General features: G+C 46.1%; 1 protein-coding gene across 6 annotated transcripts in view; it reads right to left on the reverse strand.

The window, feature by feature from the left end:
* The window catches only part of cbfa2t3 (CBFA2/RUNX1 partner transcriptional co-repressor 3), a 164259-nt gene that overhangs the window by 101449 nt on the left and 45356 nt on the right, over window positions 1-17454 (reverse strand). Inside the window, exon 1 of one of the 6 annotated variants that reach the window (XM_067998228.1) lies at window positions 919-1026. The exons of 4 other annotated variants lie outside the window; for them this stretch is intronic. In XM_067998228.1, coding sequence (XP_067854329.1) covers window positions 919-1023 — 105 coding nt within the window. In that variant the 5' untranslated portion in view covers window positions 1024-1026. Of the gene's footprint in view, window positions 1-918; window positions 1027-17454 lie in introns of those variants that run through there. One more of the 6 variants, XM_067998220.1, reaches the window with a different exon arrangement.

Below are 17454 nucleotides of genomic sequence, written 5' to 3' on the forward strand. Positions count from 1 at the left end.
AATGGTGGAATAGACTTGAAGGGCTGAATGGCCTCCTCCTGTTCCTACGTGTAACTGCACCGTGAGATCTGTGCATCTGCATCCCTTGATCTGTATTTCCCCCACTCCATTGAGAAATTTACTGTTTAGGGTATTCTCCGAGCTCTGAACCACTTGACTCTTGTTTCTGTGGAACTCCTGAGTGTGCGTGACTGTGTGCACAAGTGTGTGTGTTATTCCCAAGGGGTCGGGGGCCACAGAACAGCCGGTGCCAATTTCTTTCCTTCAGGCCACAACCATTATTTATGATAAAGCTGACCCGCCCAGAGTACAGCACCTATCACTTACATAAGACACAGACCAGGACACACCATTCCTATGTTCCAAGGTGCTTGATGCTGCGACACATAAAACCCGACCACTCCCCAACTGCCTTCTGAAGGCGCTGAGTCTAACTGGCCTGGACATCCTCTGGTACCTCACCCAAGTCCCTATTCTTCATGTATGAATCTGGACAGTGAGTGCCGGCAGGGTATTATACAGTGAGGCGTGTTACAGCCATACCTGACCATGTCCTTACCTGCCAACCATGCACAGATTACTGGATAGTGATCAGGAGCAAGATCCCTAACTGATTATTCTCCACTCTAACCTGGAGGCTTCGAGGCCCATTATAGCCGCTAATGCATCCCACCCCCTCCCCACCCCGTCCTGGCTGGGATCAACTAACTCGGCACAGACCTGGCGACCCTCCTGATCTGTACGGCTCAGTGCCTCTCTGATGGCACTTTTACCCACTGAGTGTCAGGAGTGATCTGGACACTTACTTCCCAGTGCTTCTAGTCCTCCCTGATCACGACATAACTTCACAGGAAACAGGCAAGTCTGTATACTCAGTATATACTAACTGCGCGCTCAAGCGTACCATCGAGGACTCACCGGCAGAAACATTACTGCAACATCCTCTGGTGGGATCATTCCTGGCTCCTTCGTACAATGACATACAATTCGCGATCCCTGCCTTTTCTCTGTCAGGACTGTCATCGGTCTTTACAGGGTTGGGGCGGGGGGGGGGCGAATTTTAGAACAGAAACTAAATAAAAGCTGGCAAATAAAATTAAACTGCAACTGTGGAGTTGGAGTAAATCGCCACTCCTTGCAGTGGACCAGCTGTTTAACTCATTTCAGACGGGCTTCCTAGAGCAACTTGTGCCTGCAGGAGGTTCAGTTTCTGGCCAAGTCTTTTGCTGAGGAAGGTGGCGGGTGTGTTGTGGGTGGAGATGCACTTTCTGCCACAGGGGAAACGTGGCAGGCCTGTGCTGAGTGATAAAGTTCCGAGACACAGCAGCCAGGAACCAGCTGTGACCAAACCCAGCATCTTTTCCCCTCCTGTAATTCCGGCACCAGCTTCCCACAACTTCCCCCTCGACAGAAACTAATGTCAGTGCAGGGGTATCTGCCCAGTATCCCAGGCGGAGGTCCAGTACAAACTGTCAGAGAACCCCCCTCCACCCCGCTACCACAAAAGCTCTCAGACTTGGAGGTTATTATTGAATAGGGTTGGGGGCACAGATTGAATCCAATTAAACGCTGGTTTGTTTCGTCTCTCAAATCACTGGTGAGAAAGTAGTAAGATAGATGCAGATGCTATTAACAAGACAGGGCGGTAGCCAAGCACTTCCCCTGAGAGGGCATATAAAAGGGAGAAGTAAACTGAAGATAAGCTCTCAGTAGGTCAGGTCTCTCTGAAGTCAAGTTGGTTCCAAGGTGATCTACTGTGCTAATCTCAGGGATCTCCCACTGAGCCAGGCAGGAACTCCACTGCCCATATCCTAACTCGCACCAAGTACCGTTCACCCATCATCCCTGTGCTCACTGACTTACATTGGCTCCCGGTCCACAAGCACCTCAAATTTAAAATTCTCATCCTTGTGTTCAAATCCCTCCATGGCCTTGTCCCTCCCTGTCTCTGTAACCTCCTCCAACCCTACAACCCTCCGAGATCCCTGCACTCCTCCAATTCTGGCCTCTTGTGCATCCCCAATTTCTATCGCCCCCACCATTGGTGACTGTGTCTTCAGTTGCCTAGGCACCAAGCTCTGGAATTCCCTCCCTAAACCTCTCCACCTCTCTCTCCTCCTTTAAGACGCTCTTAAAACATACCTTTGACCAAGCTTTTGGTCACCTGTCCTAATATTTCCTTATGTGGCTCGGTGTCAAATTTTGTTTGATAATCGCTCGTGTGAAGCACCTTGAGACGTTTTACTACGTTAAAGACACTATATAAATACAAATTATTGTTGTTGCTGAAAATACTTAATAGTATTCAGTTTGCGATAGATGAAGACAAAGCTGAGAGAGTTTGTTCTTGAAACCTGTAAGAATTTTTGACACTCCTGAAACAGATGGTGAATAGAATGGACATCACATCATAAAGAAAGACAACTGCCCAGCTATAATACAGCAGAGAATGGAAGCATTTCTCAACCAAGTGTCCAAAGTCCAGAAATTAGAACAAAGGCAAACAGCAGCTCGACACTGTAGATGAAGTAATTGTGATTTGGGTGAAGATTGCAGTCTCTTGCTTTAAGTTGTTGGATCTGTAGATGATCAATTATGCTAATAAATGACATGTCAACCTGCTTAGAAGAAAGGAAGTTAGATTTCAGTTAGTCTGTCAATGTTGTATCTGACAATGAATAGCAGACACTGTTTGATGATGTAAGTGACAGAAAGCTTCAGGATTCTAACTCTTTAATTTCTATTTTGTTGAAAATGAGCATTGAAGTCATTGGGGAAAAGCAGAGTCAATGCTGGAAACCCCAAGAACAACAAATCCAGCATTGAGTTTCAGATAGTGCCAAATGGATGTAGACCTGTTCTGGGGGCTAGAGCTATTCAACATACGCAACTTGTGACAGTGAATTATGGGAATATTACGATGGAGGATTCATCAAAATTCACAACAAGATGTAGAGCCCTAGCACCAGGATATCTTGCAAGGAGATAGACAGTTAAAAGACATGTGGAGCTTTCAAATTAGTCCCAAGGTCTTACTTACAGCTGCCAACCAGAAAGTTACCTCTCGCTGTAAAGGAACTGGTCAAGAAGCATGTTAATGAGATTTTTGATAGAAACAGGAGGAGGTCATTCAGTCCCCCAAGCCCGTTCCGTCATTCAATTAAATCATGGCTGATCTGTATCTTAATTCCGCCTTTGCTCCATATCCCTTGATACCCTTATCCAACAAAAATATATCGATCTCAGTCTTGAAAATTTCACTTGACCCCCGCCAGAAGGAATCAGTGTCCTAACCAACTGGGTCTCCTCAATAACGGTGGTGATGAAAGGAAATGATAAAGTGCGTCTGTGCATCAATCCAAAGCTACTTAAAGCCCTCAAACAGAACCACTACCCACTTCAAATCACAAATGTTGTTGTGCCCGAACTAGAGACAGCAAAGCCATTTGCTGTTGTGGTGTAAAGAATGACGGAAGGATTGACTCTGCTTATTGCTTTTTTTCAACACCATTTGAAGACGTAGATGGTTGCACACACCTTTTGGAATCTCTCTAGCTCCTGAGTAATTACAGAGAAGACCTGAGGAGACAGTTGAAAGTTTGGAACTAGTTGCCATCACAGCGGATGACATTTTAGTCAATGGCACAGATTAGCAGGACTATGGCCAGAAACTGGAAGTCCAGTAGAAGTGATGTCAACAAAAAAGTATCAAATGAACAAGGATAAAATATGGTTCAAAGAACAAGAAGCAAACTATTTAAGCCACAAAGTTTGCAAATGGACCACAACCAGGTCCTGCTAAAGTTGAAGCAGTACTTACAATACTTTCTCCCACCAGTAAACAAGGTATCCAAGGAATTCTTGAAATGACTAACTAGCTGCATCAATTTGCTCCAAAATTATCAGAGGTAACCGGTCTTCCCCATGACCTACTGAAGAAAGGCATCGCCTGGACGGAGCAAGGAAAGGGAAATCTGGCGGGGAGGATTGAACCCACCTGATTTTTCATCCATTGAAATTAATGTAAGGAAAATCCATTGTGTTCTCTAAGAGTTAGGTGACTCACCCCCCCGCCCGAGTCTCTGCACTCGAGACAAGCCTCAACACCCAAGCAGTAATGAAGGAAATCTACTCCACTGACTTTACATGGGACTATCAGCAACAGACGTGTCTCAATGAGGCAAAAAAAATCTCAAGCACCAGTACTAAAATACTTGGATGTAAATAAGGATGTACCTGCGAGAGGACTGGGAACTTGTCTCATGTAAGAAGGTGCAACTGTAGCTCACGCCTCAAGATCTCAAACTGAAATGGAGATCAATTATGCTCTGAACAATACATCTAAGTAAAGAAAATCACTGTGGAAAGTGATCACAAACTCCCTGAAACCTTTATGAAGAAGAGTCCAACCAGTGCACCCAAAAGGCTGCAGAGAAGGAGGCCACGTCTTCAAAAATACTAATTTAAAAGGTGTCTACAAAGAGGTGAGGAGATGTTTCTTGCTGATATGCTGAGCAGAGCATATTTCACTTTATATGATAAGAAAGGTTGACAATGAGACAGTCATGTCAATTGACTCACATTTGGATGCAGAAAAGAGAGATCAAACTAATAAGCTGCAATATTTACCTGTATTTTGGGATGGAATGACCGCGATTAAGCAAGCTACTGGAGTAGATGATGGTCTGAGGCTGTTGAGATTAACAATTAGCAAAGAACGACAAGAGAAGTGCCACCACAGACTGCAGTGTATTTCAACATGAGAAGAACCCAGCATTTGGGTTGGACTGATATTCAAGAGAGATCAGGTAGTTCTATCATTCTGGATTAAAGAAAAGATAAAGTGCAGAGATAGGGGTATGGTGGCATAGTGGTTATGTTGCTGGACTAGTAATACAGAGGCCTGGACTACTAATCCAGAGAAGCTGAGTCAAAATCTCACCATGGCAGTTTGAGAATTTGAATTCAGTTAAAAACAAATCTGGAAATAAAAAGGTGCTACCAATAAAAAAAGTGACCATGGAGCTATCGGATTGTTGCAAAGGCCCAACTGGTTCACTATTGGCTTTACCTGGCCTGGCCTATATGCAACACCAATCTGACAATGATTGACTCATAACTGCTCTCTGAAGTGGCTACACAGGGTTTTTCTTCATAAAGCCACACAGGTGTATCAAACTGCTAGGGGTACTAGGGATGGACAATTAATGCCGATCTTGCTAGTGAATCCCGAGAATTAATTTTTAAAAAATCTGTCAAGCCACATTGAAATCCAAGATTGTCTAAGGAGAGCTAGGCAAATGATTTACTGGCCTCTGATGAATAAGGACAGATAGAAATGGGGAAATGTGAGGTTATTCACTTTGTTAGGAAGAACAAAGAACAAAATATTTTTTTAAAACGGTGAGAAACTATTAAATGTTGGTGTTCAGAGAGATTTAGGTGTCCTTGTACATGAAACACAAAGTTAACATGCTGGTACAGCAAGAAATTAGGAAGGCAAATGGTATCTTGGCCTTTATTGCAAGGGGTTTGGAGTACAAGAATAAGGAAGTCTTGCTGCAATTGTACAGGGCTTTGGTGAGACTACACCTGGAGTACTGTGTACAGTTTTGGTCTCCTTAGCCAAGGAAGGATATACTTTCCTTGGAGGCGGTGCAATGAAGGTTCACTAGATTAATTCCTGGGATGAGAGGGTTGTCCTATGAGGGGAGATTGAGTAGAATGGGCCTATACTCTCTGGAGTTTAGAAGAATGAAATGTGATTTCATTGAAACATATAAGATTGAGGGGGCTTGACAGGGTAGATGCTGTGAGGCTGTTTCCCCTGGCTGGCGAGACTAGAACTAGGGGTTATAGTCTCAGGATAAGGGGTCGGCCATTTAGGACTGAGATGAGGAGAAATTTCTTCACTCAGAGGGTTGTGATTCTTTGGAATTCTCTACCACAGAGGGCTGTGGATGCTGATCATTGAGTATATTCAAGGCTGAGATCGATAGATTTTTGGACTCCGGGGGAATCAAGGGATATGGGGATAGGGCGGGAAAATGTAGTTGAGGTTGAAGATCAGCCATGATCTTATTGAATGGCGGAGCAGTCTCGAGGGGCCGTATAGCCTGCTCCTGCTCCTATTACTTATGTTCTTATGTTGTAAAATATGTGATGTACTCCAGCAATTTCAAGCCAAACAGCAAAAGGAACCACTAATTTGCCACCAAATATCAGAAAGTCCTGGAAAAAAATAGGGTGTGACCCATTTGAAATGGATGGAAGAAACTATCGCATTTGTTCTGGCCATTACTTTATTCATCTCAGTCCGAGCTGAGATGAAAGCTCGTTTCATACAACATGGTATTCCAATTTTTTTTTCCTTTATTCATTCTCAGGATGTGGCATAGTGCCCATCCCATGTTGCCCTGAGAAGGCGGTGGTGGGCCATCTTCTTGACGCTGCTTTGATACAACTGAGCGTCTCACTAGGCCACTTCAGAGGGCAGTTAAGAGTCAACTGCATCGGTCTGGGACTGGAGTCACATATAGGCCAGACCGGTTAAGGACGGCAGGTTTCCTTCCCTAAAGGACATTAGTGAACCATTTGGGTTTTTACGACAATCCGACAGCTTCATGGACACTTTTACTGACACCAGCTTTTTATTTCCAGATTTTATTTTTAAACTGAATTCAAATTCTCAAACTGCCATGGTGGGATTTGAACTCTTGGTCTCCGGATTACTAGTCCAGTAAATAAGACAATGGAGCACCATTTAACTCAATGGAATTCCAATAGTTTGCACAATATAAACTCAGTCACATCACCAGTTCCCTGAAGCATCCAGTGAGATGGCAATGCAGAAAATACTTGTGAAAATTGCAAAGGCACTCTTAGAAAATGCACAGGAGTCCAACAAAGACCCTTACCTCGCTCTTTCTGACTGATACAATACACCAAGTGAGATATTGGACAGATCATCAGCATAAGGACTTTTTGCAGATGAACCAAGATGCTCATCCCTACATCAAGACAACTTCTGAACCTGTGTCCAGTCATTGATGTAAAAGAGAAGTTATACCTTAGAAAACCCACAGTCACAGTTCTACAATAAATACACCAAAGAGCTTGATAAACCTACAGAAAGAGAAATTGTGACCATTCAGCCAACAGGAAAGGATACCAGAACTGTAACAGCGAGTGGGTATCTGATCCGATAGAAAATGGGAAGGTGTCTGGGATGAGGCTCCAATGGAAAAGGTCCCATCAATAGTACAAATATCAAGCTGGATAACCCAACAACTAGGAGTGGGAGAGCAGTGGGAAGGGCGGGTGCAGGTTGCCATTTAAGGCAGAAGCATTCTTTGAAGAATTACAACGATAAGAAAAGAGGAAAGAGCAGGGGGCCGAGGAGGGGGGGGGGGGGGGGCGAGCGTGCGAGAGGGGGCCGAGTGTGAGTGAGGGAGACAGCGAGAGACAAAACAAAAACGTGAAAAAGAGAGAAAAAAGATTGAGCAATTGCAGCACACACAGGCAGGATACCCAGACAGCCTGAGGTTGAAGGACTCCCATCATTCCCTGTCTCCTATCAGAGTGTCCATCATGTCAGAATAGCACTGGTACTTAATGACTGAGATTACAGGCTGGCATCGCTCGCAGTCCTCAACACAGCCCTGACCCTGCAAATGAGAACCTCTTATCACAAAGAACTGCTGGCTGCACTGGCGGATCGTGTGTGAGGCACAGCGAATGTGTACTTGTCTGATTTCGATATCAGCACCGAACAGACACACTCATCCAAGTAAACAGTGATCCTACGGACAAAAGGTTAATTATCGGCACTCACAGGAAGACACTGCCTTTGAAGTCCATCAAAATACCGAACAAGCTCCAAATCACCAAACTGGAAACGCCAGAACTGAACAGAACCAGACCCAAGACCCTGGGCCTTGGCTCAGCCCCTGACTCTCAAGCTCTGACCTTTCCCCTGCACCACAAACTTCCCTGGAAATTCACAATGTGGCTGAAAGGAGAACATGTGCATTATAAGCAGGTTCATAGGATAATAGTGGCTAGAGGGGACTGAGGGAAATGGTGAGAAGGTGGGTAGGTGATGTCGATCTGAGAAAAAGGGAAGGGCTAGCTGGAGGCTATTGACCTTTCTCAGTTGCTAGAGTCCTAAGGGGAAGTGTTCAATTGCATAAGTGTCAGGATGCGGAATGAGGAAGCGATGAGTTTAGCGCAGTTCAGGGCGCGAGGGGGCCGGGCAGGGCGATGGGCACTGGGCAGTCCCAATACTTCAGTACAGCTCTGCATAAACGTACAAGTTGGGCTTTTTGCTGCAGTTGAATTCTGAGCTTTTTTAATAAGCGTGCATACACACATATAAAGTTTATATTGAATTTCCCATCGCTGTCCATGAATCTCACCAATGAGAATCGTGCCTCTGAACTTGTCCCATGGTCTTGCATAGTCCTGGACATTGTCCTATGATCTGGGTACAGCCTTGAACAGTCACTGCCATCGGGACCCCTCCCACCGCCCCACGAGAGAACATTTCTCTATTACAGAGGCGTCCGTGTATTTGTTCCATGTATTGCAGAGGGCTTTATTTCAGGGATGTGGGCCAGTCACACTATGGCCTGCTGGTGCCACAGTAACGATATGCCGAATGATGCCACGTGGGATTGTCCTCACAACTCCCAATGTTGGGAATTTCCAATCATACCCTGGTCGGTGGCGACACAGTGAATGGAGAGCTGGATGGGAGGCGAGGGGGAAAACACAGAAGCATCTGCAACTAAAACTGGAGCTACTCACTCCAGCCAGCATCACTGAGGGGCCGGGAGCAGGTCTCCCGCCCTGGGGATGCTTTGTGACATGTAGTCAGACCTGAAAGGTGGGAGAGAATACAAATTTGCCTCCTCCTCATTGGCTGCGCAATGGTTTCAAAGAGAGCAGCCACTTTTGGCTCCCATCTCAGTTTCACTCAGGGTCTCACCACTTCAGGCAGTTGGCGGGAGGGGGAGCAATCACTCTTGGGATAAGGGGTATTTTCAGAGTTGGCATTTTGTAAATTGAAGGTGCGGCAGGGGGCTGGGGAATTCCCAAGGGTGACAGGATTCTCTGGATCTGTAAATTGGAAGAAACTCCTGAAAGATTTCATTATTGAGAGGCAAGGTGTGAAGCCGCTAGAATTCTCCATCCCACTCCCACCTTTCTATCTTCAGCCTCTCTACAGGTGTAAATCAACACCCGTAAATCACAGGTATTGATTTACACCTCCTCAACATCGAGTTCAACAACTTAAGATTATAACCACTGCTCCCATTTTCTCGGACAGCAGGTGCTGGTAATGGTTCTGCTGTTACCATTTACAGGGCTATGGGGACAGAGCAGGGAAGTGGGATTAATTGGATAGCTCTTTCAAAGAGGCAGCAGGCACATGGGAACAACACCTGCACGTTCCCCTCCAAGTCACACACCATCCCAACTTGGAAATATATCGCCGTTCCTTCATAGTTGCTGGGTCAAAATCCTGGAACTCCCTTCCTAACAGCACTGTGGGAGAACCTTCACCACACGAACTGCAGCGGTTCAAGAAGGCGGCTCACCACCACCTTCTCAAGGGCAATTAGGGATGGGCAATAAATGCCGGCCTCCCCAGCAACGCCCACATCCCATGAACGAATAAAAAAAAAGCTGGCACAGGCAGGATGAGCCGAATGACCTACTTCTGTGCTGTAAGATTCTATGATTCCATGATTTACACCTCCTCTACACCCATCTTTTGTTTCTTTACTTGTCCCATTACCACCCCCTTTTGCACAGTCATCCCTTTTGTCATTTAATCACTCCTGCCCTCCACCCTAATACTTTGTTCTTTCCTCTTCCCCCCACTTTTCTCTGGCTCACGTTTATAAATTGTTCAATCTCTACTTTCAGTTTTGACAAAAGGTCATCAACCTGAAATGTTAACTCTGTTTCTCTCTCCACAGATGCTGCCCGACTTGTTGAGTGTTTCCAGCATTTTCTGTTTTTATTTCAGAATTCCAGTATCTGCAGCATTTTGCTTCCATGAGTATGAGTGAATGCGGAGTACTGTTGCCCTCTGCTGCTGGCAGTGGGCAGTGCTTCTCCGATCTGATGAGGGCAGCTTCTCTCCCAGATTTTCTATCAGTGTGCTGCAACTGGCCCCACTTCAGCCCCTTCACTCACCAGAAGGCAGTGAAAACTGAATGGACAAGGAACTGCAGCCATTAAACTGCACCCTGCTGCTCAATGTCAGCTTGGTTCAGATGGTAGCACTCCTCTGAGTCGGAAAGCTGTGGGAGCACATAACCTGGGCTCAACGAGAAATGAAACATAGCAATGTCTTTTATGTAATAAAATGTCCTAAAGTCCTTCACAGAGATGAACATAACTGGGCAGTTGAACAAGACGAGTTCAGGAGGTGACTGAAAGCAGGTCAAAGGGGTAGGTCTTATGAAGGCCTTTGAAAGAGGCCATGATGTAGAGATGCCGGTGATGGACTGGGGTGGACAAATGTAAGGAATCTTACACCACCAGGTTATAGTCCAACAGTTTTATTTGAAATAAAACTGTGGACTATAACCTGGTGTTGTAAGATTCCTTACATTTGAAAGAGGGGGAGAGCAGGGTGGGGGTTAGGGAGAAGATGGCTGAAGGCTCTGTGACCAAAGGTGGAATGGAGGGCAGAGGGAGGAGGAGGAGATAGAGGTCAGAGTTGGAAGAGTGGAGGTTGCACACACCATCACTTTCCTCTGTACCCAACCCGATCCCCACACCATCACTTTCCTCTGTACCCTGCCCGATCCCCACACCATCACTGCCTCTCCTCTGTACCCTGCCCGATCCCCACACCATCACTGCCTCTCCTCTGTACCCTGCCCGATCCCCACACCATCACTGCCTCTCCTCTGTACCCTGCCCGATCCCCACACCATCACTGCCTCTCCTCTGTACCCCACCCGATCCCCACACCATCACTGTTCAACCCCCACAAACCATCACTTTCCTCTGTACCCTGCCCGATCCCCACACCATCACTTTCCTCTGTACCCTGCCCGATCCCCACACCATCACTGCCTCTCCTCTGTACCCTGCCCGATCCCCACACCATCACTGCCTCTCCTCTGTACCCTGCCCGATCCCCACACCATCACTGCCTCTCCTCTGTACCCTGCCCGATCCCCACACCATCACTGCCTCTCCTCTGTACCCTGCCCGATCCCCACACCATCACTGCCTCTCCTCTGTACCCCACCCGATCCCCACACCATCACTTTCCTCTGTACCCTGCCCGATCCCCACACCATCACTTTCCTCTGTACCCTGCCCGATCCCCACACCATCACTTTCCTCTGTACCCTGCCCGATCCCCACACCATCACTGCCTCTCCTCTGTACCCTGCCCGATCCCCACACCATCACTGCCTCTCCTCTGTACCCCACCCGATCCCCACACCATCACTGCCTCTCCTCTGTACCCCACCCGATCCCCACATCATCACTGTTCAACCCCCACAAACCATCACTGCCTCTCCTCTGTACACTCACAAACCATTTGAACAGTAAGTGCGATTTATTTCCTACTTTACTGTATACACCATTGATTTTGGGCTAATGCAGGTGCGGATATACAGATGCCACAGCAAGTCTGAGACCTTTCTCCAAAGCCAAGCACAGCCCCCAAACACCTCAATCTAACAGAATCAAACCCTAGCCCCAAACCACTAGGGTGTACTTCCTAACTGACAGTCCTGAGAGCGGACTCGGAGCTAATCGAGAGATGTAATCTGGTTACAGTTGGCACTGGCACTGTACGTTGCTGAACATGTCATAGCACGGCTCTGATTACTGAGCGAGAATTAAGAGCAGACGCAGAAACCACACATGAAACGAACCGAGGGCAACGAAGGTCACTGCAACCAGGCGAGCAAGTGCATTTTTAAATAGTGTTCCCACAGTGCGTCATAACAACATAAGAAATAGGAGCAGCAGTAGGCCATTCGGCCCCTTGAGCCTGCTCCGCCATTCAATCAGATCATGGCTGATCTTCAACCTCAACTCCACTTTCCTGCCCGATCCCCATATCCCTTGATTCCCCTAGAGCCCAAAAATCTATCGATCTCAGTCTTGAATATACTCAATGACTGAGTATCCACAGCCCTCTGGCGTAGAGAATTGCAAAGATTCACAACCCGATGAGTGAAGGAAGTTTTCCTCCTCTCAGTCCCAAATGACCAACCCCTTATTTTGAGACTATGATCCTAGTTCTAGACTCTCCAGCCAGGGGAGGCAACCTCTCAGCATCTACCCTGTCAAGCCCCCTCAGAATCTTATATGTTTCAATGAGATCACCTCTCATTCTTCTAAACTCCAGAGAGTATAAACCCATTCTACTTAATCTCTCCTCGTGGGACAACCCTCTCATTCCAGGAATCAATCTAATGAACCTTTGTTGCACCGCCTCTAAGGCAAGTATATCCTTCCTTAGATAAGGAGACCAAAACTGTACACAGTACTCCAGATGAGGTCTCACCAAAGCCCTGTACAATTGCAGCAAGACTTCCTTACTCCAACCCCCTTGCAATAAAGGCCAACATATCATTAGCCTTCCTAATTTCTTGCTGTACCTGCATGTTAACTGTGTGTTTCAGGTACAAGGACACCCAAATCTCTCTGAACACCAACATTTAATAGTTTCTCACCATTTATAAAATATTCTGTTTTTCTATTCTTCCCACCAAAGTGAATAACCTCACATTTGCCCACATTACACTCCATCTGCCACCTTCTTAGCCCACTCACTTAAGATGTCTATATTCGTTTACAGACTCTGTGTCCTCCTCACAGCTTACTTTCCCATCTAGCTTTGTATTGTCAGCAAACTTGGATACATTACACTCGGTCCCTTCATCTAAGTCATTAATATAGATTGTAAATAGCTGAAGCCCAAGCACCGATCCCTGCGGCACCCCACTAGTTACAGCCTGCCAACCTGAAAATGACCCGTTTATTCCTACTCCCTGTTTTCTGTCCTTTAACCAATCCTCTATCCATGCTAATATATTACCCCCAACCCCATGAGCCCTTATCTTGTGTAACAACCTTTTATGTGGCACCTTATCAAACGCCTTTTGAAAATCCAAATATACAACATCCACTGGTTCCCCTTTATCTACCCTGCTGGTTACATCCTCAAAAAACTCTAATAAATTTGTCAAACATGATTTCCCTTTTATAAAACCATGTTGACGCTGCCTAATCATATTATGATTTTCTAAGAACCACGTTACCACGTCCTTAATAATGGATTCCAGCATTTTCCCGACTACTGATGTCAGGCTAACTGACCTGTAGATTCCAGTTATCTCTCTCCCTTCTTTCTTGAATTACATTTGCGACCTTCCAATCCACTGGAACCGTTCTAGAATCTAGAGGATTTTGGAAGATCACAGCCAATGCATCCACTATCTCTGCAGCCACCTCTTTTAGAACCCTAGGATGTAGGCCATCAGGTCCAGAGGATTTGTCGGCTTTTAGTCCCATTAATTTCTCCAGTACTTTTTCTTTATTAATATTAATTACTTTAAGTTCCTCACTCTCATTAGACCCTTGGTTCCCCACTATTTCTGGTTTGCTTTTTGTGTCTTCTACTGTGAAGACAGATATAAAAGATTTTTTTAATGTCTCTGTCATTTCCTTTTTCCCCATTATAATTTCTCCTGTCTTAGCCTCTAAGGGACCAACGTTTACTTTTGCTGCTCTCTTCCTTTTTACATACTTGTAGAAGCTCTTACAATCTGTTTTTATATTTCTTGCTAGTTTACTCTCATATTCTATTTTCTCCCCCTTTATCAATTTTTTGGTCATCCTTTGCAGGTTTCTAAAACTCTCCCAATCCTCAGGCTTACAAGTCTTCTTGGCAACATTGTAGGCCTCTTCTTTTAATCTAATTCTATCCGTATCTTCCTTAGTTAGCCACGGATGGATCACTTTTCCCGTGGAGTTTTCATTCCTCAATGGAATGTATATTCATTGAGAATTATGAAATATTTCTCTAAATGTTCACCATGACCTCCTTACTCTTGTACTCCAACCTCCTTGCAATAAAGGCCAATATACCATTTGCCTTCCTAATTGCTTGCAATACCTATATGTTAACTTTCTGTGATTCATGTGCAAGGATACCCAAATCTCTCTGACTACGAACATTTCTTAGTCTCTCACCTTTTAAAAAATATTCTGCTTTGCTATTCTTCCTACCAAAGTGGATAATTGATGCAGTACATTGATGCACCAGTGCTCAGGAATGATGGTGCGCTGGTCTGCACCCTCTCTCCACTGCTTGCTGAATTATTGATCTCAGCTGCAGCATCAAGGGGAGTTGAGGGTGAGCACCAGGCACAGACAGTGAAGGACACTGGATGGGGAATAAAAATGGACCACGGTCCTGCCCTCGATCACTGTCCAGTGACCTCTGGACAGGACGTGTGCGTGAGTGGCAGGTGAGGACAGAATTGGGCAAGCCCATAACTTCCTCCATAGCCTGTCGGCACTCACCATCTAGGTCCACGCACAATTATTGGCCACTTGGGTGAGATGTTAGCCTGGGCTCAGTGGTAACTCGTGCCTCTGAGTCAGAAGGTTGTGGGTTCAAGTCCCACTCGAGGCTTGAACACAAAAACTAGGCTGACACTCCAGTGAGGGAGTGCTGCACTGTCAGAGGTGCCATCTTAAACCAAGTCTGCCCTCTCAGATGGACATAAACAATCCCTCAGCATTATTCAAAGAAGTGCAGGGCAGTTCTCCCCAGTGACCTGGCCAATATTTATTCCTCAATCAACATCACTAAAACAGATTACCTGGTCATTATCTCATTGCTGGGAACTTGCTGTGGGCAATTTGCTGCTGCATTTCCCTACATTTACAACAGTGACCACACTTCAAAAGCACTTCATTGGCTGCGAAGCACATTGGGACATCCTGAGGTCGTGAAAGGCGCTATATAAATGCAAGCTCTGTGTCACCAGATAGCAATCGACCTCATGAAACTGCACCCAAGAATCAGCACCTTCAGGTGGGAGTGGAGGAGAAAAATGTTATTTTATTTATACCTTCAGCATCCTGTTACTGCCTACCATCACCCACCCATCCCCGTCCCCCCGTTTCCCCGCCCCCCCCCCCCCCCACCTCCTGGGATAGTCCCGGACGCTGTGCTTGTAGTTGACAAGGTGGAGAAATTATCTGTCTCAGATACGAGTTGATACTTCTCACTGTACAGAGCTCCTCTTTCCACAGGTAAGGCGGGGGAGGTGATGGGGACGTAGACATATTCACTCCATTACGCACAGTTCAATGCAGCTGATACTTTCAGCACTAAGCAGGCAATAACAGAAAGGCAATGGGAAAAAGACAGAAAGAGGCTGCTGTGTGAATCTGATAAACCTAATTGTGCCATCAGAGTTTGCCAGTTTAATTATAGATAACAGACAGTTACTTCACATGGAGAAAAGGGAAGCAAGGTCAATCATTCAACACAAGAGAGAGGAGCAGTGTTATCAGAGGAAGCAAAGAACAGAGACACGCACTTATTACAGACACGTCCTTCAGGGAAGGACTACGCAGGGGCAGAGAGGCAGCAAGCTGCAGATTAGTGACAAGGTTCACAGCAGTTGTACCTGCAACATTGAGAGAAATTCAAGAAAAAAAAGCAATTTGAAGTTTGGGCTGATTGTTATGGGGCAGGTACGAATATTGCAAGGGATTGACAATGTTGCTAATGGGAGCTGGGTTAACCCTACTGCACCTCACCGGAGAGAAGGAGATTCAAACCCAACCCCAGGCCTATGGGGAAGGGATTCACACCCAACACCAGGCCTATGTGAGATTGGAGGGAATTCTGACCCAACATCAAGTCCTTGGGGAGGGGGGAAAGGAAAAGAGAAGAAAGAGATTCAGCCCCAGAGGCTCCAACATTAGAATATTCAGTCTCCAGGCACCCAACAACTAACCCGTGCTGTACCTGCCCTAGGAGTGTTTGATGGGACAGTGTAAAGGGAGTTTTACTCTGTATCTAACCCTGTACCTGGCCTGGGAGTGTTTGATGGGACAGTGTAGAGGGAGCTTTACTCTGTATCTAACCCATGCTGTACCTGTCCTGGGAGTGTTTGATGGGGACAGTGTAGAGGGAGCTTTACTCTGTATCTAACCCTGTACCTGCCCTGGGAGTGTTTTATGGGACAGTGTAGAGGGAGCTTTACTCTGTATCTAACCCGTGCTGTACCTGCCCTGGGAATATTTGATGGGTCAGTGTAGAGGGAGCTTTACTCTGTATCTAACCCGTGCTGTACCTGCCCTGGGAGTGTTTGATGGGACAGTGTAAAGGGAGCTTTACTCTGTATCTAACTCTGTACCTGTCCTGGGAGTGTTTGATGGGACAGTGTAGAGGGAGCTTTACTCTGTATCTAACTCAGGACTAAAAAAATGATGGAAATACAAAAATAATGAATTTATAATGAATTTTTAGTAACTGTTAGTTGTATTGCAGCTAATGGTGACTGGCTGGTGAGAGAGTGAGTTGGTGGATTGAGGTGGTTTCCTGGGGAAAAACTGTTGTCTCCGACGGCTGAGGTGTGGGCTGTGTAACAAGGAACCATGAATAGGAAGCAGATGGATGAGAAGGACTCCACTGCGATGAGCAACAGTTACTGCACAGATGTTCCTGCCCTTCAATCTTGACATTGACAGCCAGCGACCACAGACAGAGCCTCCACTCTTAATGAGGAGCAAGTGCTCCCAACACATGACAGCCACCCCCCCCCCTTCTATCAGCCTCACAAACAAATGTATGCCAGCACCTTAACCCTCTGCAGGCTGGCACTCAGATAACCCATCGTGACCATCCTCAAGGAACAAATTCCCTTCTCCCCCACAAAAAAAAATACAACTTACATTTATACAGTGCCTTTAACATGGAGAACAATCCAAGGCACTTTACAGAGAGGAAATGGGGAAAAGAATTAAACAGCTAAATGAACAGACACGGAGCCATAGTGGGACAGATTAGGAGGGGTGACCGAAAGTCTGGTTGAAAAGATAGATTTAAGAAGGTGTAGAGAGTTGTGGAGGGGCAGAAGGGGTTTAGGGAGGGATTCCAGGGAGAAGGACCAGTGGGCTGAAAGGAGGTCGGCTGCACAGAAGGACTGAGCAGTGTGGGAGAGGATAGAAGGCTGCAGGAGGTTACAGAGATAGGGCGGGTGTGGCCATATAAGGGATTTGAATGCACTGAGAGGCAAGGAGTCAATGTAAGTCAGTGAGGATGCTGGTAAGCAGGAATTAGTGCGGGACAGGATATGAGTGGGAGAGATTTGACAAGTTGGATTTTATAGAGAATGGGAGGCCAGTGAGGAGGGTGTTGGAGAAATTGAGTCTAGGAGA

The sequence above is a fragment of the Heptranchias perlo genome, chromosome 16 (genome assembly GCF_035084215.1).
Source record: "Heptranchias perlo isolate sHepPer1 chromosome 16, sHepPer1.hap1, whole genome shotgun sequence".
NCBI lineage: Eukaryota > Metazoa > Chordata > Chondrichthyes > Hexanchiformes > Hexanchidae > Heptranchias > Heptranchias perlo.